General features: G+C 49.5%; 2 protein-coding genes across 4 annotated transcripts; one reads left to right on the top strand and one right to left on the bottom strand.

Annotated features, from left to right (window-relative positions):
- Positions 1 to 172: 172 nt before the first annotated feature.
- On the bottom strand, positions 173 to 16,799 carry SERF2 (small EDRK-rich factor 2). 3 transcript variants are annotated; one of them, XM_063716038.1, is made up of 5 exons: positions 16,709 to 16,799; positions 8,690 to 8,813; positions 1,840 to 2,255; positions 1,137 to 1,245; positions 174 to 510 (listed from the first exon to the last, which is right to left on the bottom strand). In XM_063716038.1, the coding sequence occupies exons 3-5, from the start codon at positions 1,844 to 1,846 to the stop codon at positions 447 to 449; spliced, it is 180 nt and encodes a 59-aa protein (XP_063572108.1). In that variant the 5' UTR covers positions 1,847 to 2,255; positions 8,690 to 8,813; positions 16,709 to 16,799; the 3' UTR covers positions 174 to 446. The 3 variants fall into 3 exon arrangements, with proteins under 3 accessions (NP_001126373.1, XP_063572108.1, XP_009248057.2); XM_009249782.3 differs by having other exon boundaries at positions 174 to 533; positions 1,840 to 1,976; NM_001132901.2 differs by lacking the exons at positions 8,690 to 8,813; positions 16,709 to 16,799 and having other exon boundaries at positions 173 to 510; positions 1,840 to 1,896.
- Positions 16,800 to 17,212: 413 nt separating this feature from the next.
- On the top strand, positions 17,213 to 21,580 carry ELL3 (elongation factor for RNA polymerase II 3). The gene is given in 11 exon segments (NM_001132086.1): positions 17,213 to 17,452; positions 17,678 to 17,706; positions 18,062 to 18,174; positions 18,290 to 18,491; positions 18,603 to 18,688; positions 18,832 to 18,907; positions 19,443 to 19,620; positions 19,698 to 19,740; positions 19,859 to 20,030; positions 20,856 to 20,900; positions 20,978 to 21,580. Coding segments are annotated over 4 exon segments (405 nt in total). The 5' UTR covers positions 17,213 to 17,313; the 3' UTR covers positions 18,414 to 18,491; positions 18,603 to 18,688; positions 18,832 to 18,907; positions 19,443 to 19,620; positions 19,698 to 19,740; positions 19,859 to 20,030; positions 20,856 to 20,900; positions 20,978 to 21,580.
- Positions 21,581 to 21,608: the final 28 nt, after the last annotated feature.

Below are 21,608 nucleotides of genomic sequence, written 5' to 3'. Positions count from 1 at the left end.
CGGAGTACTTGTTTGGTTGTCATGGTATAATAAAGGCTGCTTCTGTGATGTTTCACTTATTAAGTCTACATATCCACAATCTGAATCTAAAGAGTTCTCCCTTTTTGGTGGGAAAGGGCAGTCATTCCTCCAACCCCATCCCCCCAAGTCCCCAGTCAAACCAGGCGCTCAAGGAATTACAAAGCTACTTTTAATACTTTGGGGTGAGCCCCACAGGAATAAAAAACACTGGGAAGGGGTAACCCCCTCACCCCCGGGAGTGGCCCAGGGGGAGAGAGGCTACCTGAGGGGAAGGAAGCACAAAAGGGACCCGCTGCAGACTCAGGGCAAAGGGAATGCCATCGGTGCTGGGACCTGTGAGCACTACAGGAGGAAACGCGAGCGTGGTGGGACTGGCTCCAGGCACACAGGCGAAGGGCAAGAGGGTTGGACACGAAGCCACAAAGCTACTTGGGTTCCTCCTTCTTCTCGTTTGCCTTTTTCTGCTTCTGCTGCATGATCTCCGAGTCCCTAGGGGTAGAGATGATGGGGCACTGGGAGGTACCAGAGGGCAAAAAGGACAAGATGCAGGGGGATGAGGGGCACAAAGGATAAGATGGAAGTGGATGGGACTAAGTTCAGCGTTTGGCTGCTGTACTCCCACCCTAGGAGAACAAGAGGAAGAGAGCTGAGGCTCAAAAGGCGACCAGTCTCCATCTGGCTGTTGCCCAAGGGGTCAGAAGTCTGGCGACACAGGCCCAAGGCTCTCTATTCTGTGTTGAGTACCACACCCAGCAACACCAGTGAGGAGGTTGGGAGAAGGGAGGAGAACCGAACAGCAAGGAGGGCCAAAAGTACTGGGCTGCCATAACCACAACTGTATTTGAAATGTGAAGCTCCCTGCCCTTGCCCTTAAGGTCAGACCCAGGGACGCTCAGAAATCAGACTGAGGGCAGGCGCCCGCCCCCGTCCTTTCCTGTAAAGCTGTGAGCTAACAATTTGGAGGGTGGGGAGGAAATAAAACCCTAGAGGAAGCAATGCACTCTCCTCCTCACGACTAGTCCACATTCAAGCCCTGAGGTAGCTCTCTTTCCTGCTATAACCCTTGGTCTAACCCAGGTCTCCACCGTCCCTTTCCCTCCCCTCCCTGGGGCTACCTCTGCTTGCGGGCGGCAGCAGAAAGCCCGTCATCTCGGCGCTTTCCCTTAACCGAGTCGCTCTGCTTTTTCATATTTTTCTGGCGGGCGAGCTCACGCTGGTTACCGCCTAAGGAAAGAAGATTAAAGATGAGACGCGGGGGCCGCTCTGCCCACACACCGGCGACCCTTCCACCCCAGCGCGGCCAGCAGCAGGATCCAATACCACTTCAATCCCCGGGACCCGACAACGGCCCACTTCGAGGCCCAGGCTGCTTGGGGTAGGGGGGAGTGGCGAATCTGCCATGGGCCAGGTCAAAATACGGACTGGAGAAGGGAAGTCCCAAGGGGCCAGATGGAGGCGTGTTTTGGGGCGGCGTGGGGCCCAAACAGCTGGCGGGGTGTGTGTGGACGGTTTGGGTCTCCGTGGGGGATGGGCTGGCTTGTGGAGTAGGGGGCTCTGGGCCTATCACAGGGGCGCTGGCCTTCTCCTCACACCGCGGAAGAGCCGGGAGGGCCTATGCCTAACGCGGGAGGGTGGTCCCGTGAAGTAGCCGCGGGCAAAGGGCTCGATTTCCGGGCACCGAGTGTGAGTGTGGCTACAGAGCGCGCCCAGAGAAACGCCTCGCTCGGGAAGCTACGGAAGGTCAAAGCCGGCGCCTCGCCGGTGGTGTTGAGGGTGAACGGAAATAAAAGGGCAAGGAGAAGGGGGCTCGGTGCTCACGGGTCATGGCGACGGCAGCGGCTCCGACCTGCCTCCGTTACGTCCCCTCGTTCTGTCGGACGTTGCAGGTCCCGCCCCTTCTCGCAACGTAGAGCAGTCGTTCCTTTCTTCCCCGCCCCTTCGCGCCCGGGAGCCGGCTCCCATTGGACAAGAAAAAGCACGTGGGTCCACGGGTCGTGCTTGAGCCGGGGTGGGTAAGTGGCGGAGGGTCGCAGGCGGAGCGCTCAGCGTGGGGCGGGGCTTTCCGAGTGAGACGTAGGGACGGGCCTGGAGAAACTAGGCCGGGTCACGTGGGCAGGGTGGGGGTGGAGGGGTGGAGGGGTGCGGCTGGCGATGTGGCGCTCCCGCGGGCTCGAGCACGTGACCGTGCAGAGTGACCTCATGCGGGGACAGTTTGGGGTACTGACAAAGTCACCCTGAAAGAACGCCCGGAGACGGAGGGCGGGGTTTCAGCCAGTTCTGTATTACGAGTACTCTGAGACTAAACTTGTTCGTTCTTAGGACCACCTCTCAGCCACTTATTTGGACACGAGTTGTTCACAGCTCGCTTAAAATCAAGTACAAACACAACTTCAGAAACCCGCTTCTACTCCCATTGTCCCCTTCCATGGCCCTTCACTGTAGAAAATCGCAGCAACATCTGGTATTTCCTAAAACTCTACCCTGTTCGTTTTCCCCCAGAAATTTTAAATGTGAAGATGCAGCTTGGAAGTATTGGAGGACTCCGAAAGTCACAGACTATGGAGTTGGATCAGTGGCTGAGATTAGATAATGCACATATTCGCTTTTCCCCTCTGGAGCTTTCCTTACTGTACCATCGCCACCAGCCACACCCGGTTTTGTATTAAGACCCTGGAGGGCCGGGCGCGGTGGCTCAAGCCTGTAATCCCAGCACTGTGGGAGGCCGAGGCGGGCAGATCAGGAGGTCAGGAGTTCGAGACCAGCAGCCTGACCAACAATGGTGAAACCCCGTCTCTACTAAAAATACAAAAAATTAGCCGGGCGTGGTGGCGCGCCTGTAATCCCAGCTACTTGGGAGGCTGAGGCAGGAGAACCCGGGAGGCGGAGGTTGCAGTGAGCCGAGATCGCGCCATTGCACTCCAGCCCAGGCAACAGTGCGAGATCCCGTCTAAAAAAAAAAGAGTTAAAAAGAATTAGCCGGGCGTGGTGGCGGGCGCCTGTAGTCCCAGCTACTCAGGAGGCTGAGGCAGGAGAATGGCGTGAACCCGGGAGATGGAGCTTGCAGTGAGCCGAGATCGCACCACTGCACTCTAGCCTGGGCAACAGAGCGAGACTGTGTCTCAAAAAAAAAAGAGTTAATAAGAAAGGCTGGGCAAGGTGGCTCACGCCTGTAATCCCAGCACTTTGGGAGTCAGAGGCGGGAGGATCACGAGGTCAGGACATGAGACTATCCTGGCTAACACGGTGAAACCCCGTCTCTACTAAAAATACAAAAAAAAAAAAAAAAAAAAAAAAAGCTGGGTGTGGTGGCGGGCACCTGTAGTCCCAGCTACTTGAGAGGCTGAGGCCGGAGAACCGTGTGAACCCAGAAGGAGGAGCTTGCAGTGAACCGAGATCACGCCACTGCACTCCAGCCTGGGCGACAGAGCCAGACTCCATCTCAAAAAAGAAAAAAAAAAGTTAATAAGAGACACCCAAGCTGGAGTGCAATGGCGTGATCTCGGCTCACTGCAACCTCTGCTTCCTGTGTTCAAGCTATTCTCCCACCTCAGCCTCCCGAGTAGCTGCAATTACAGGCACCCGCCATCATGCCCGGCTAATTTTTGTATTTTTGTTTTTCTGGAGATGGGGTTCCATCATGTTGGCTAGGCTGGTCTGGAACTCCTGACCTCAGGTGATCCACCCGCCTCGGCCTCCCAAAGTGCTAGGACTACAGGTGTGAGCCACGGTGCACAGCCAGCATTGGGTATATCTTGATGAGCAGAGCATAGTCCTATAATCATGAAAGATACAAAGAGAAAAAAACTCACACTTTCTCTCCCTCTCCCTGTCTGCCTCTCTCTCTCTAATATCCATATATGTATTTATATATCTGTGTGTCTATATATATGAATTTTTGTTTTTTTTTTTGAGACAGAGTCTTACTCTGTCACCCAGGCTGGAGTGCAGTGGCATGCTCTCGGCTCACTGCAACCTCCACCCTCTTGGATTCAAGTGATTCTCCTTTCTCAGCCTCCCGAGTAGCTGGGATTACAGGCACCCCCCACCACGCCCGGATAATTTTTTTTTTTGACATGGAGTCTCGCTCTGTCGCCCAGGTTGGAGTACAGTGGCGCGATTTCGGCTCACTGCAACCTCCACCTCCCAGATTCAAGTAATTCTCCTGCCTCAGCTTCCTGAGTAGCTGGGCCTACAGGTGCGTGCCACCACGCCCGGCTGATTTTTGTATTTTTTAGTAGAGACGGGCTTTCACCATGTTGGTCAGGCTGGTCTCAAACTCCTGACCTCAGGTGATCCACCTGCCTCGGCCTCCCACAGTGCTGGGATAACAGGCGCAAGCCACTGTGCCTGGACTGTATTTTTTTTTAGTAGAGACAGGGTTTCACCATGTTGGCCAGGCTGGTCTCGAACTCCTGACCTCAAGTGATCCACCCACCCTAGCCTCCCAAAGTGCTGGGATTACAGGCTTGAGCCACCACGCCCAGCCTATATATGAAAACTAATTATGATAATAGCTTTAAAGGAAAATAACAGATTCCACGCAAGGATGATATTCAAAATGTTTCGCAGTGCACACAGCTTAAGCACTGACCCATAAAAACAGATGTCAGTGTAATTTGAATGAAGACTGTGAACAATTCCACCTGGTATGAAGTAACTAAATAGTACTGCTGGTGCTATGAAGGGAGTACACCTGTGGACTCTGCAGACTTTAATTTTGATTAGGGAGGTGAAGTAAGTGATATTTGAGCTAAAGCAAAAAGATGAGAAATCAGCCAAGCCCAGGAGGGAAGGGTAGGGAGAACACTTCAGGAGGGAACAGCACGTGTGAAGGCCCTAAGGCCCTCCTCCCTCAGGTCATCCCATCAAGAGCCACAGGATTATTGTGTAGGTAAAGGGCAAGTCACTAATGCCTAATGAGCAGGGTGGTGTGAAACTAGGTCAGATAGGGAGGTAGGGTTGTGACAAGATCCAAGTTACTACTGCTAATATAACTACTAGCTAACATCAGATGGGTTTTTATTTGGTACATTTAGTGTACTTTTCTTTGTTTTTTTTAGACGGAGTCTCACTCTGTCACCCAGGCTGGAGTGCAGTGGCGCCATCTCGGCTCACTGCAAGCTCTGCCTCCCGGGTTCACGCCATTCTCCTGCCTCAGCCTCCCAAGTAGCTGTGACTACAGGCGCCCACCACCACGCCCGGCTAATTTTTTGTATTTTTAGTAGAGACAGGGTTTCACCGTGTTAGCCAGGATGGTCTGGATCTCCTGACCTCGTGATCTGCCTACCTTGGCCTCCCAAAGTGCTGGGATTACAGGTGTGAGCCACCGCGCCCGGCCCTACTTTTCCTATTTGATCCTTATGATGACCTTTTGAAGTGTCATTATCCCCCTCCTACCGATTTAGAAACATCGGCCCTGGCAGGTTAAATAACTTTCTCAACGAAACAGAGATAATAAGGGGTGGAGCTGAGAGTCTAACCCAGCCTGTGCTCTTCATTAGCAGAGTGTAAGTTTTGAAAAGATCACTTTACCAGTAGAGAATGGATTACAGCAGATGAATAGAAATGAGGAGACCAGTCAGGAGACTATCACAGGCAACAGGCTCTAGGTCTCAGTTTAAATGTTACCTCATGGAGGGTGCAGTGAGCTATGATCACGCCACTGCACTCCAGCCTGGGTGACAGAATGAGACCCTGTCTCAAAAAACAAACAAATAAATAAATATTACCTCAGAAGTGGTTCTCTACAAGCAAGGCACTAAAAAGCTGGTTGAAGGCTGGGCGCAGTGGCTCATGCCTGTAATCCCAGCACTTTGGGAGGCCGAGGTGGGCGGATCACGAGGTTAGGAGATCAAGACCATCCTGGATAACCCAGTGAAACCCTGTCTCCAGGTCGGGCACGGTGGCTCATGCCTGTAATCTCGGCACTTTGGGAAACCGACGGGGAGGATCCCTTGAGGCCAAGAGTCTGAGACAAGCTTGGGCAATATAGTGAGACTCTGTCTCTACAAAAAATTTAAAAATTAGGCTGAACTTGGTGGCTTATGCCTGTAATCCCAGCACTTTGGGAGGCCTAGGCAGGCAGATCACTTGAGGTCAGAAGTTCAAGACCAGCCTGGCCAATATGGTGAAAACCCATCTCTACTAAAAATACAAAAATTAGCCAGGCATGGTGCACATACCTGTAATCCCAGCTACTCGAGAGGCTGAGGCTAGAGAATTGCTTGCACCTGGGAGGAGGAGGTTGTAGTGAGCCACAATTGCACCACTGCACTCCAGCCTGGGTGATAGAGTGAGATACCATCTCAAAAAAAAAAAAAAACAAAACACTAAAAATCTAGCCAGGTGTGGTGGTGTGTGCCTATAGTCCTAGCTACTCGAGGATGTGAGGTGGGAGGATGGCTTGAGCTCAGGAGGTTGACGCTGCAGTGAGCTGTCATCATACCACCGCACTCCAGCCTGGGCAACAGAGCAAGACCCTGTCTCAAAAAAAAAAAAAATTCTGGCTGGGCAAGGTGGCTCATGCCTGTAATCTCAGCATTTTGGGAGGCCGAGGTGGGCAGACCACCTGAGGTCAGGGGTTCAAGACCAGCCTGACCAACATGGTAAAACCCCTGTCTCTACTAAAAATACAAAATTAGCCGGGCATGGTGGCACATGCCCGTAATCCCAGCTACTCGGGAGTCTGAGGCAGGAGAATCACTTGAACCCGGGAGGCAGAGGTTGCAGTGAGCGGAGATCGTGCCATGGCATTCCAGCCTGGGCAGCAAGAGTGAAACTCTGTCTCAAAAAAAAAAGAAGACATTCTTCCCCTCCAGCCTATACTCCAAGGGTGGTACTGAATGGCTAAGTCAATCAAAGTAATCCCTTTTAATATTGATTGGTTTAAGAACCCAGGCCTGGCCGGGCGTGGTGGCTCACGCCTGTAATCCCAGCACTTTGGGAGGCCGAGGCGGGCTGATCATGAGGTCAGGAGATCAAGACCATGCTGGCTAACACGGTGAAACCCCGTCTCTACTAAAAATACAAAAAATTAGCCAAGTGTGGTGGCGGGCGCCTGTAGACCCAGCTACTTGGGAGGCTGAGGCAGGAGAATGACATGAACCCAGGAGGCAGAGGTTGCAGTAAGCCGAGTGGAGTGCCACTGCACTCCAGCCTGGGCCACAGAGCAGACTCCGTCTCAAAAAAAAAAAAAGAACCCAGGCCTAAGCAGAGTATTTTGTGGTATTCACCTGGTAACAGTTATTGGTTCAGGAGTGAGCATGTGGCCTAAATTAGCCTGATCAGACCAAAGAGAAGGACTATTTTTCCGTTGCTAGGGTGGTGACAATGCTGTTTCCCGTTGACATGAATGAGGAAACACATAGCCCATACTGCTTCTAGCAACTCTAGTCTATCACCTAGAAGAGAGCCAGCCTTAGGTTAAAGCAAATGAGTAGCAGAAAGAATCTTGGTACTTGGTCATGCTGTTGGACCACTGGATACCTCAACTGTAACATTTGTTCTACATTGAGTTTCCTGGTGTGGGAACTACCATATTGTTTTGTTGGTTTAAGCTACCTTGAGTCAGATTTGTGTTACTTCAGCCAAATACTTTTAATCAAACACAGACAAGAGAAACAGCGTATACCAAGGCCCTGAGAGGGGGATAAGCTTGGATAATTAGATGAACTTAGGCCTTACGTAATGAAATGGTCCAGTCAGATTACCTTAAAGTGCAGCCAGCTCTTTCCATGCGTACCAAACGTCAACCAGCTTTTTTTTTTTTTTTTTTTTGAGACAGAGTTTCGCTCTGTGGTCCAGGCTGGAGTGCAGTGGCATAATCTCAGCTCATTGCAAGCTCCGCCTCCTGAGCTCATGCCATTCTCCTCCCTCAGCCTCCCGAGTAGCTGGGACTACAGGTGCCCGCCACCATGCCTGGCTAATTTTTTGTATTTTTAGTAGAGACGGGGTTTCACCGTGTTAGTCAGGATGGTCTCGACCTCCTCACCTCATGATCTGCCTGCCTTGGCCTCCCAAAGTGCTGGGATTACAGGCGTGAGCCACTGTGCCCAGCCTTCAACCAGCTTTTTAGTGCCTTGCTTGTAGAGATGAATATAGAGCCAAGGATCACCAAGCATTGGAGAAAACAGTCCTAACATAAAAATAGACCCCAAAAAAACACAAGCAGAAAATTCAGTCTCATGGCTGGGCATGGTGGCTCATGCCTGTAATACCAGCACTTTGGGAGGCCGAGACGGGCAGATCACTTGAGGTCAGGAGTACAAGACCAGCCTGGCCAACATGGTGAAACCCAGTCCCTACTAAAAATACAAAAATTAGTGGGGCGTGGTGGTGTGCACCTGTAATTCCAGCTACTTGGGAGGCTGAGGCGCAAGAATTGCTTGAACCCAGGAGGTGGAGGTTGCAGTGAGCTGAGATCAAGCCACTGAACTCCAGCCTGGGTGACAGAGCAAGAATCTGTCTCAAAAAAAAAAAAAAAAAAAAGAAAAGAAAGAAAAAGAAAATTCAGTCCCAGAGGATACAGAAACAATTCAGTTGCAAGACCACAAGAAAATCGGAGACACAGGACTATAAATAGTATTCTTTGAGAGAGAGGGTATTGAACAACAATAGGGAGTTTATAAAAACAGATATTCAAAAAACAGCCAGGAGTGGTGGTACGCACCTGTAGTCCTAGCTACTCAGGAGGCTGAGATGGGAGGATTGCTTCAACCCAGGAATTCAAAGTTGCAGTGAGTCGTGATCTCCCCACCTTACTCCAGCATGGGTAACAGAGCAAGACTATGTCTCTAAAAAAAAGGGAAAAATGAAAGAAAGAAACATTCAGGCGGGGCGCAGTGGATCACGCCTGTAATCCCAGCACTTTGGGAGGCCTAGGTGGGTGGATCATTTGAGGCCAGGAGTTGGCGACCCACCTGGCCAACATGGTGAAACCTCATCTCTGCTAAAAATACAAAAATTAGCCGGGTGTGGTGGCAGGCACCTGTAATCCCAACTACTTGGGAGGCTGAGGCAGGAGAATAGCTTGAACCTAGGAGACGGAGGTTTCAGTGAGCCGAGATTGCTCCACTGCACTCCAGCCTGGGCAGCAGAGTGAGACTCTGTCTCAAAAAAAAATAATAATAATAATAATAATAAATAAATAAACAAGGGCTGAGCACGGTGGCTCACGCCTGTAATCCCAGCACTTTAGGAGGCTGATGTGGGCGGATCACCTGAGGTCATGAGTTCAAGACCAGCCTGGCCAACATGGCAAAACCTTGTCTCTACTAAAAATACAAAAATTAGCCAAGCGTGATGGTGCGCGCCTATAGTCCCAGCTACTTGGGAGGCTGAGGCGGGAGAATCACTTGAACCTGGTAGGTGGAGGTTGCAGTGAGCCAAGATCGCGTCATTGCACTCCAACTTGGGCGACAGAGTGAGACTCCATCTCAAAAAAATTAATTAGGGCCGGGCACGGTGGCTTACGCCTATAATCCCAGCACTTTGGGAGGCTGAGGCGGGCAGATCACGAGGTCAGGAGATCGAGACCATGGTGAAACCCTGTCTCTACTAAAAATACAAAAAATTAGCTGGGCGCAGTGACGGGCGCCTGTAGTCCCAGCTATTCGGGAGGCTGAGGCAGGAGAATGGCGTGAACCCAGAAGGCGGAGCTTGCAGTGAGCCGAGATGGTGCCACTGCACTCCAGCCTGGGCGACAGAGTGAGACTCCGTCTCAAAAACAAACAAACAAACAAACAAATTAATTAATTAAAAAAAAAAAACAAAAATGGAGGTCACAGAGTTCCCAGCCCAAGAAATGAGAAAAGCTCTACATCACCACACATCAGAGTATCAGAATTAAAAAGATCCTAATGGCTTCTGAGATACAAAATAGTTCATATACAAAGGATGAAGAATCAGAATGGCTACAGACTTGTCAGCAGCAGCACTGGAAACGAGAAGACAATGGGGCAATGTTATCAAATACCTGAAGAAATAATTGACCTAGAATTTTTCACTCAGCCAAGCTATCAATTAAGTATGAGAATAGGCTGGACTCAGTTGTTTATGCCTGAAATCCTAACACTTTGAGAGGCCAAGTCAAGAGAATCACTTGAGACCAAGACTTTGAGACCAGCTTGGGCAACATAGGGAGACCTATCTCTACAAAACTTTTAAAAATTAGCCAGATGTGGCCAGGGGCGGTGGCTCACACCTGTAATCGCAGCACTTTGGGAGGCCGAGGTGGGCGGATCACAAGGTCAGGAATTTGAGACCAGCCTGGCCAACATGATGAAACCTCGTCTCTACTAAAAAAAAAAAAAAAAAAAAAAAAAAAAAAAAAATAGCTGGGCATGGTGGCACGCGCTTATAGTCCCAGCTACTCCAGAAGGCTGAGGCAGGAGAATCACGTGAACCTAGGAGGTGGAGGTTTCAGTGAGCCAAGATCACGTCACCACACTCCAGCCTGGGTGACAGAGGAAGATTCCATTTCAAAAAAAAAAAAAATTAGCCAGATGTGGTGGTGTGTGCCTATAGTCCCAGCTACTTGGGAGGCTGAGGTGGGAGGATTGCTTGAGCCAAGGAGGTTGAGGCTGCAGTGAGCTATGATTGTGTCACTGCACTCCAGCCTGGGTAACAGGGCAAAATTCTGTCTCTTAAAAAAAATTATGAAGCCAGGCATGGTGGCTCATGCCTGTAATCCCAGCACTTTGGGAGGCCAAGGCCAGTGGATCACTTGAGGCCAGGAGTTCGAGACCACCCTAGCCAACATAATGAAGCCCCATCTCTACTAAAAGAATATACAAAAATTAGCCAGGAATGGTGGCACATGCCTGTAGTCCCAGCTACTCAAGAGGCTGAGGTAGAAGAATTGCTTGAACCCAGAAGGCAGAGGTTGCAGTGAGCCAAGATCGTGCCACTGCACTCCAGCCTGGGCAACAGAGTGAGACTGTCTCAAAAAAAAAAAAAAAAAAAAAAAAAGTTGGCCGGGTGTGGTGGCTCATGCCTGTAATCCCAGCACTTTGGGATGCCAAGGTGGGTGGATCATGAGGTCAGGAGATTGAGACCATCCTGGCCAACGTGGTGAAACCCTGTCTCTACTAAAAATACAAAAATTGGCTGAGTGTGGTGGCATGTGCCTGTAATCCCAGCTACTCGGGAAGCTGAGGCAGGAGAGTGGCTTGAACCCGGGAGGCGGAGATTGCAGTGAGCTGAAATTGTGCCACTGCACTACAGCCTGGTGACAGAGTGAGACTACGTCTCAAAAAAAAAAAAAAAAAAAAAAAAAAAAAAACAAAAGCCAGGTGTGGTGGTACGTGCCTGTAATCCCAGCTACTCAGGAGGCTGAGGCACGAGAATTGCTTGAACCCAGGAGGCAGAGGTTGCAGTGAGCCGAGATCACGCCACTGCACTCCAGCCTGGTGACAGAGCGAAGACTCCATCTCAAAAAAAAAGAAAAAAAAAGTTATGAGAATAAAATAAAGATATGCAAAGTCTCAAAGGATTTGTCCAAACGCTTCCTGAAAAGAATGCATGGTGGATAAATCCTTTGAGGCTTTGCACCAAAATGAGGGAGTAAGCCAAGAAAAAAGTTACAGGATCCAGGAAAAAGTGTATCTGACACAGGAGGTAAGTGAAGAAAATCCTCCAGCTGAGATTGAAGAGAGATCCCAGGATAATAGCTTTGCAGCCGACCTAGAGAACAATCATTTCAAATTGGAGCAGGAGTATGGAGGGCTCTGGAGCCATATATCTAAGAAAAAATGGAAACTGATAAAATTGATAAATTATCTGATTGTATTTGGTTATACTAAGAGGAGAGTTATACTCCTAGAAGAGGGTATAAGAATGAATTGGTAATAAGTACATAGGTAACTAAGCAAACAAAAATGCATAATTATTAATTGGTGTAGAGGAACATACAAGAAAGAAAATGTGAGCATAATACGATAAGTGTCACAGCTTGCAAATAACATTTACATACTCCTGATAATAGAAACATTCAATATTGATATAACAAAAATAACATTACTACATTAGGAGGATGGAGAGAGAAAGTACATGCATATTTTGGGGGCAGATGAGAGTTAAATCCTCATTTTAAAAATAGAAGTAGGGCCAGGCGTGGTGGCTCACGCTTGTAATCCTAGCACTATGGGAGGCTGAGGCGGACGGATCGCCTGAGGTCAGGAGTTCAAGACCAGCCTGGACAACTTGGTGAAACCCCGTCTCTACTAAAAATACAAAAATTCGCAGGGCACAGTGGCGTGTGCCTGTAATCCCAGGTACTCGGTTGGCTGAGGCACCAGAATTGCTTGAACCCGGGAGGCAGAGGTTGCAGTGAGCTGAGATCGCACCACTGCACTCCAGCCTGGGTGACAAAGCAAACTGTGTCTCAAAAAAAAAAAAAAAAAAGAAGAAGTAGGACCAGGTGCGGTGGCTCACGCCTGTAATCACAGCACTTGGAGAGGCCGAGGCAGGTGGATCACTTGAGTCCAGGAGTTCGAGACCAGCCTGGGCAACATGGCGAAACCTCATCTCTATTGAAAATACAAAAATCAGCCAGGCATGGTGGCATGCCTGTAGTCCCAGGAGGCTGAGGCAGGAGAATCGCTTGAACTCAGTAGGCAGAGGTTTCAGTGAGCCGGGATTGTACCACTGCACTCCAGCTTGGGTAACATAGTGAGACCTTGTCTCAAAAAAAAAAAAAGGAAAAATGCAGACATAAACAATAAGTTTTTCTTTTGTTGTTTGTTTGTTTTTTGTTTTTGAGACAGAACCTTGCTCGATCTCGGCTCACTGAAACCTCTGCCTCCTGGGTTGAAGTGATTCTCCTGTCTCATCCTCCCGAGTAGCTGGGACTAAAATTAGTCATGGCACCCGGCTAATTTTTGTGTTTTTAGTAGACATGGGATTTCACTATGTTGGCCAGGCTGGTCTCGAACTCCTGACCTCAAATGATGCACCTGCCTCGGCCTCCCAAAGTGCTGGGATCACAGGCGTGAGCCACCGTGGCTGGCCAACAACTCAGGAGCTTTTAAATTGAGTGCTGTTCTGAATAGTGTGATAAAATCTTGTGTCCTCCCTCTCCATCCCACCCAGGATGGCAATCATCCCTTTGTCCAGTGTATCCACACTGTAGGCAACACCCACCCACTAATCACTTAGTAGCCATCTCAGTTATCAGAGCGTATCACAGTGTTTATATGCAAGCAACCCTTATTTTACTTAATAATGAGCCCAAAATGCAAGAGTAGTGGTGCTGCCAATTTGGCTTTGCCAAAGAGAAGCCATCAAGTGCTTCCTTTAAGTGAAAAGGTGGAAGTTCTCAATAACGAAAAAAAGATCTTATGCTGAGGTTGCTAAGATTTAAGGTAAGAACAAATCTCCCCTATTCGTGAAGTTGTGAAAAAAAGAGAAAAAAACTTATGCCAGTTTTGCTGTTGCACCTCAAACTGCAAAAGTTATGGCCACAGTGCATCATAAGTGCTTAATTAAGACAGAAAAGGCATTACATTTGTGGATGGGAGACATGAACAGAAACATGTTCTGATTGTCAGCATTCGGGTTCAGTATTATCTGCAGTTTCAGGCATCCACTGAGGGCCTTGGAACTTCCCTGAAGATAAGGGTAGACTACTGTATGAGGTATCTACAGTAGTCAAATTCACAGAAACAGAAGGCAGAAGGGTGGTTGTTGCTAGGGGCTGGGAGGAGGGGGAAATGGGGAATTGTTAAATGGATATAGAGTTTCAATTTTCCACGATAAAAAGCTCTGGAGATTGGCTGTAGGGCGATAGGAATGTACTTAACACTACTGAACCATACACTTAAAAACAGTTAAGATCGCAGGGCGCGGTGGCTGACGCCTGTAATCCCAGCACTTTGGGAGGCCAAGGTGGGCAGATCACGAGGTCAGGATATTGAGACCATCCTGGCTAACACGGCGAAAACCCGTCTCTACTAAAAAAAATACAAAAAATTAGCCGGGCGTGGTGGCGGGCGCCTGTAGTCTCAGCTACTCGGGAGGCTGAGGCAGGAGAATGGCATGAACCTGGGAGGCTGAGGCAGGAGAATGGCATGAACCTGGGAGGCAGAGCTTGCAGTGAGCCAAGATCGCACCGTTGCACTCCAGCATGGTTGACAAGAGCCAAACTCTGGCCTCCAAAAAAAGAAAATAAATAAACATTTTTTAAATTTTCAAAAATCACATGGGTTCATAAAGAAAAACTATCAATTATAATTACAAAGTGTGCTGAATGCAAACAATATTTAGATGTATCTTCAACACTTGTAATGTAAAATGAAAATATCTGTTATTTCTATTAGTAAGAACATTGCAATTACTGCCAGTACCAGTGATTTGTTGCCTACATTCATAATTAAAGGAGATGCTAAATTTCTGTTAAAAGTTAGTGAAAATACAGATGTAATTTTGGCTAAGCATGGTGACTCATGCCTGTAAATCTCAGCACTTTGGGAGGCTGAGGTGGGAGGATCACTTGAGGCCAGGAGTTTGAGACCAGCCTGGGCAACATGGCAAGATCCTGTCTCTACAAAAAATTTTAAAAATTGCTAGGTATGGTGGCATGCTCCTGTAGTTACAGCTATGAAGGAGGCTGAGGTGGGTGGACTGCTTGACCCCAGGAGTTCAAGGCTGCAGTGAACTATGATTGTGCCACTGCACTCCAGCCTGGGCAACAGAGGGACACCTGCCTCAAAAATAAATAAATAAATAAATAAATATGTAATTTTTTTTCCCTTCCAAGTTCACAGATTCCCTGAATTGTATGATCTGTAGGCCCAGGTTTAGAATCTCTGCTTCTCTAAGCCTCAGATTTATCATCAGTCCTTAGTGTTTGACACATTCCTAACTTATTCACTCTCTCACACTTACAGGCAACTGTTTCACACTATTTTCACGCCTCAACCCCAATCACTCCTCCCTCATCCTATCTCTCAGTTGCTTCCTACTTCACTGAGAAAAATGGAAGCAATCAGAAAAAAATTTTCAGACTCCCACCACATCTACCTAACCTCTACACTTACACCCACCTTCTCTGCCTGTGGCCTGTTACCATAAACGAACTGCCAAACTCCTACCTTTAGGCTTTAGCCAATCCTGAATAGATCTTATGACCTCAAACCTATTCAAGGGCACTACTGAAGTAAATCTCCTACACCATCAAAATTTTGGAGATGTTCTAAAAATTATTTCTGTCAACATGGAACATGCTATTTCTCCCATCTTAAAACTTTTTCTTGATCCTATTTCCTCCACCATGACTCCTATTTCTCTGTCCCCATATTGAGCAAAACTCAGGTTTCTTTTTTTTTTTTTTTTTTTTTGAGATGGAGTCTCACTCCAGCCTAAGCTGGAGTGGAGTGGCGTGATCTCAGCTCACTGCAACATTCGCCTCTGGGGCTCAAGCGATTCTCCTGCCTCAGCCTCTCAAGTAGCTGGAACTACAGGTGTGCACCACCACACCCGGTTAATTTTTTTGTAATTTTAGTAGAGACAGGGTTTCACCATGTTGCCCTGGGTGGTCTCGAACTCCTGAGCTCAGGTAATCCACTTGCCTCGGCCTCCCAAAATGCTGGGATTACAGGCATGAGCCACCACACCCAGCCTCTTTTTTTTTTTTTTTTTTTTTTTCTTTTTTTGAGACAGGGTCTCTCTCTGTCGCTCAGGCTGAAGTGGAGTGGTGAAAACATGGCTCACTGCAGCCTGATTCATGGATTCAAGCTATCCTCCTGCTTCAGCCTCCTGAGTAGCTGGGACTACAGGCATGCACTGCCATGTCCAGCTAAGAGAACAGCTTTATCCATTACCACAACTGTTTATCCAATTAGGATATTGCCACAGAGAAACAGAAATAGCACAGATTTTAAAGATCAACTTTATTGAAGTATAATTTACATACAAATTTTATGTGTATTAGCCGGGCGCGGTGGCTCACGCCTGTAATCCCAGCACTTTGGGAGGCCGAGGCGGGTGGATCACGAGGTCAGGAGATCAAAACCATCCTGGCTAACACGGTGAAACACCCGTCTCTGCTAAAAATACAAAACATTAGCCAGGCGTGGTGGTGGGTGCCCGTAGTCCCAGCTACTAGGGAGGCTGAGGCAGGAGAATGGCGTGAACCCAGGAGGCGGAGCTTGCAGTGAGCCGAGATCGTGCCACTGCACTCCAGCCTGGGCGACAGAGCGAGACTTCGTCTCAAAAAAAAAAAAAAAAAAAATGTATTTTTTTAATGAGTTTTGACAAATGTATAGGTTATTTTATTTGTAGTAGAGGACATTAAGGTTCCCGGGGATTGTGCAGGTCCAGGGATTTAACAGAGGGATCCTGTTTAGGAAACAGGACAACATCAGGGCTCTTGGGAAACATAATCAAACAGGAACAAGTGGAGACACCAAGGGCTGGCCAGAGGTTGGTGCTGGGGTCTCAGTGCACCAGGATCTGGCCCTCTGGAATGCCTGGCGACTTCATGGCAGCTCCTGGCCCTCCTCAGGGAGCGGTCTCACCACTCTGACGCGTGTTTAGGCCACGAGGTGAGACCTAGGACTGGGTTCTGGCTCTCTGCCCTGCAACTTTCCTGCCACTACCCGCGCCCGTATCCCTGCCCACCAACTGGGGGCGCTCCAGTCGGTGACAGCCAACTTTCACTGCTGCCACTACAACCGCACGGCCCAATTACCTCTCTGTTAGAAATCGGTTTCAGAGCAGTGGAACCGCGGGCGGGAAAAAGCCCAGGTGCTGTCTCGGGTGCCCCTTCGGGTCAGCCATCCTCTGGTCTCTCGGGTCTCCGAAGCTCGAGGCTAACTGGGCGCGAACCGCTGAGCCCGCCTACCAACCAGGCCCTTTCTCCCGCCCCTCTGCGGCTGAAACCCTCAAGGGGTTGCAGGTTCAGCTTTCACTTAGAGACAGCAACTCCAAATTCAGGGTCGCTGGGGAGACTGAGGCAGGACTGGGAACTCTGAGTGAGAGGTCAGACGCTGGTCGCGGACTCTTTCTCCCGAGAACTGGGGATAGCTCTTGCGATAGCCCAAAGCGATTCATGCCGATCCTAGAAGAAAGCGCCGAGGTCCGGGTGGTTGGCCTGGGAGAGCGAAGCGCCGCCCACGCGGCTGGGAAACCTTGGGGTGGCGCTGGCGGGAGGTGGGGCCGGGGGCGGGTTCCTTCCTGGCGGAGGGTGGAGCAGACGTGGGTTACCGGGTGTGCCAACCAAACCCTGAACAGGGGAGGTGGCGGTGGTGGCCCTCGCCTGTGGCCCCCGTGCAACTTGCACTCGAACTCGTCGCCATGGAGGAGCTCCAGGAGCCCCTGAGAGGACAGCTCCGGCTCTGCTTCACGCCAGCTGCCCGGACTAGCCTCTTACTGCTCAGGCTCAACGACGCTGCGCTGCGGGCGCTGCAAGAGTGTCAGCGGCAACAGGTACGGCCGGCCCCCTTCTTCCCTAGTCCCTGCCCCTAGGGACCCTGGGCCTCAGCCGGCGACCCTGGAGAAGGTGCAGGGGAGAGGGAGCGGCTTCCGCAAGCTCTGGCCTCCCCACCTCTCCAAGTGAAGCCCGCTAGGCAGGTGATCCCGGGCTCCGGACGCCGGATCCAGGGGACACCGCTTCACCTGCGCTCAACGGTCACATCTTCGCTCTCCCCGCAGGTACGGCCGGTGATTGCTTTCCAAGGCCACCGAGGGGTAAGTGCGAGCTCAGGGTGTGTGAGCGAGGTGAGGGCGAGGGAGCATAAACGTGGGCTGGAGGTGGAAGATGCGGTCGGGGCCGGAGGCTGCGAATGGTCACGGTCTGAGGTAGTTCCGAGAACTGAACTCCAAGTGGGGCGAGGAGGCTGCTGGGGTTGTCCCAGGGGGCTGTGGTTTGAGGGGACTGTGCTGTTTCAGCCTCCTGGGGAACTCAGGCCCAGCTGCACCTGGTGTGCTAACGAGCCCTGTGGGACGCGTCTTAGTCTTACTTAGACTGGCTCCCGGACGAGTGGCGGCGGTAGGAGGGGGAGGGGCTGACTTCATGGGGCTTACCGTATCCTTCCACCCCCAGTATCTGAGACTCCCAGGCCCTGGTTGGTCCTGCCTCTTCTCCTTCATAGTGTCCCAGTGTTGCCAGGAGGGCGCTGGTGGTAGCTTGGACCTTGTGTGCCAACACTTCCTCAGGTAAGGGGGAACAGGTAGCAGGCAAGAAAGGGTTTGTGGAAAGTGGGGGAGGGAAATGTGGAGAGGTGCTTAAGAGCTCTCCACCTTCCTATTTTTTTCCACCATCCCTTTCCAGGTCTGGGCCTAACCGCCTCCACTGCCTGGGCTCACTCAGGGAGCGCCTCATTATTTGGGCAGCCATGGATTCTATCCCAGCCCCATCATCAGTTCAGGGACACAACCTGACTGAAGATGCCAGACATCCTGAGAGTTGGCAGAACACAGGAGACTATTCTGAAGGAGATGCAGTATCACAGCCACAGATGGCACTAGAGGAGGTGGGTGAGGCCAGAAACTGCAGGGAGTTGTGATAAGGTGGGGCAAACCCTGAAGTCCAAAGTATCCCAGTACTCCAGGGAACCAAGTGCTCCTGCCACTTTCCCCACCAGGTGTCAGTGTCAGATCCACTGGCAAGCGACCAAGGACAGTCACTCCCAGGATCCTCAAGGGAGCACATGGCACAGTGGGAAGTGAGGTACTTTGGATGGGGTGGGACTAACATGGGAAGCTTTGGCATTGTCTTCCTTTCTAATCTCCACTCTTAAATGTTGTAATAAAAGATCCAGTTCCACCTCCTACCCTGGTCTTCATCTGTCCCATTCCCTTAAAATATCCTAGAAACCAGACCCATGTTCCAAACAGAGAACCTGTTCAGGCACTGCCTTCCTCTGCCAGCCGGAAACGTCTGGACAAGGTAAGTTAGAATGGCAAGGGCTTTTTTTTTTGTAACATTAATATAATTAAACAGTGGCAAAGACTATTTTGAAAAGCACTTTTAGTCAAGCTAAAATTTAGAAATTGGAAGCTCGTTATATGGGAGGAATTTTTTTAGAGACAAGGTCTCTCTGTTCCCCAGGCTGGAGACTCCTCGGCTCAAGCCATCCTTTTTTTTTTTCTTCTTATTCTCACTCAGTCACCCAGGCTGGAGTGTTGTGGTATGATCACAGCTCACCACAGCCTTGAACTCCTGGGCTCGATTCTCCCTCCTCAGCTGGTGTGTGCCACTGCACCAGGCTCATTTTATGATTTTTTTGTAGAGATAGGGTCTCACTATGTTACCCAGACTAGTCTTGAAATCTTGGGCTCAAGCGATCCCCCCACCTGAGCCTCTGAAACGGTCGGGATTACAGGTATGAGCCACTGTGCCCAGCCTAGGAGGAATTCTTGAGAGAAGAACATATTTAGGAAGCTCTTGGCTGTTTATGTCACACAGATATTTTCCTCAACAGAAACGTTCAGTGCCTGTAGCCACTGTAGAACGAGAAGAAAAGAGGTTCAGAACTCTGCCTTTAGCGCCAAGCCCCCTACAAGGCCTGACCAATCAGGATTTACAAGAGGGAGAAGATTGGGAGCAAGACGATGAGGACATGGACCCCAGATTAGAACACAGTTCCTCAGTTCAAGAAGGTGAGTTAATGAGAGGAGGGTAAAAATGCCAGTGGAAAAGACGTATAATCACTTGTGTTTTCTTGCTTCCTTCCTAGATTCTGAATCCCCAAATCCTGAAGATGTACCAGACTACATCCTGTGAGTTCCCTTTTTCCAATTTCATCAAGCCTTGTGCATATATTAAGATACACTTCCTGGAAGCTGGGGGCTTCTCAGGGCAATGAAATTGAAGGTGACAACTCTCTGCTCCTGGCAGGCAATACAGGGCCATCCACAGTGCAGAACAGCAACATGCCTATGAGCAGGACTTTGAGACAGATTATGCTGAATACCGCATCCTGCATGCCCGTGTTGGGACTGCAAGCCAAAGGTTCATAGAGCTGGGAGCAGAGATTAAAAGAGTTCAGCAAGGAACTCCGGAATACAAGGTAAGGACAGGACCCAGCCTGGCTTTCCAGCTCTACTGGCCATTAAACCCCTGCTAACCATCCATACGCCTGTGTTTATAAAGTGACTAAGCAAAGGGACAAAGAAACCTGTTTGAAGGGAAAAGTTAGTCTGTATCATTGTATCATTTGGTAGAATGAGAAGGGAAGTTACTTCCCTTCTTTTTTTTTTGAGACAGTCTAGCTCTGTCTCTCAAGCTGGAGTGCAGTGGCGCAATCCTGGCTCACTGCAACCTCCACCTCTTAGGCTAAAGCGATTCTCATGCCTCAGCTTTCCGAATAGCTGGGATTATAGGTATGTGCCACCATGCCCAGCTAATTTTTGTATTTTTAGGAGACAGGGTTTTACCATGTTGGCCAGGCTGGTCTTGAACTCCTGACTTCAAGTGATTCACCCACCTTCAGCCTGCCAAAGTGCTGGGATTACAGGTGTGAGCCACTGTGCCTGGCCCCTCTCTCTTTTTTTTCTTTTTGAGACAGTCTCACTCGGTTGCCCAGGCTGGAGTGCAGTAGCGTGATCTCGGCTCACTGCGAGCTCCGCTTCCCGGGTTCACACCATTCTCATGCCTCGGCCTCCCGAGCAGTTGAGACTACAAGTGCCTGCCACCATGCCCAGCTAATTTTTTTGTATTTTTTTAGTAGAGACGGGTTTCACTGTGTTAGCCAGGATGGTCTCAATCTCCTGACCTCGTGATCTGCCTGCCTCAGCCGCCCAAAGTGCTGGGATTACAGGCATGAGCTACCGTGCCTGGCCGCCCCTCTCTTATTTCTTAATGTTGAACTCAGTGCTAGTATTTTCTGTTTCAGGTGCTGGAAGACAAGATAGTCCAGGAATATAAAAAGTTCAGGAAGGTAAGACAAGGTCTGAGAACGGAAGCAAGGTAGAATGAGAATTTTAACTTTTTGACATGGATGCTTTTTCTCTGCAGCGGTACCCAGGTTACAGAGAAGAAAAGCGTCGCTGTGAGTACCTTCACCAGAAATTGTCCCACATTAAAGGTCTCATCCTGGAGTTTGAGGAAAAGAACAGAGGCAGCTGAAGTTATCAAGGGAGTTCTTGAGCCTCTGCTTAGTGAAACACAAAGGAACAAAGCAGCTATAAACTAAATAGAATGCAACTATCTGCTTTTCTTCTGCTGACCACTGGAGTCCATGGTGGCAAGTAGAGAGTTGCTCTAGGTTCTTGAGGTTTGGTTTTCATTGTTAATTTTTAGGGTATGGGCACTGTACAAAGACTCCATAGCTGTGCCTAGGAGTCTAGGAAAAGTGACAGAGGCTTGGCTTTTTTACCTTTAGTTCAGCCAAGTCATTTTCAAGTCCTGAGAAACGACATCATCTTCAGGATAAGATAATGAGGACATTAGACAAACCAAACTAAGTGAATTTTAGCCTGGTAGCCTCCCTAAGGAAACAGTAATAATAACTTCTGATAAGAGTTAAAAGAAATTGTAGCATACCTGGATATAATGGGAAAGGGCCTGGGTGTTACCCATGTACTGAAAATGAACTTTTACCAACATGGCTAAAAAATTAAAACTGCTTCTGTGTCCTTTGTACAAG

This window comes from Pongo abelii, chromosome 16, assembly GCF_028885655.2.
Source record: "Pongo abelii isolate AG06213 chromosome 16, NHGRI_mPonAbe1-v2.0_pri, whole genome shotgun sequence".
NCBI classification, from domain to species: domain Eukaryota; kingdom Metazoa; phylum Chordata; class Mammalia; order Primates; family Hominidae; genus Pongo; species Pongo abelii.
The sequence above is the reverse complement of the archived record's forward strand: the minus strand, read 5'-3'. Positions and strand labels throughout refer to the sequence as shown.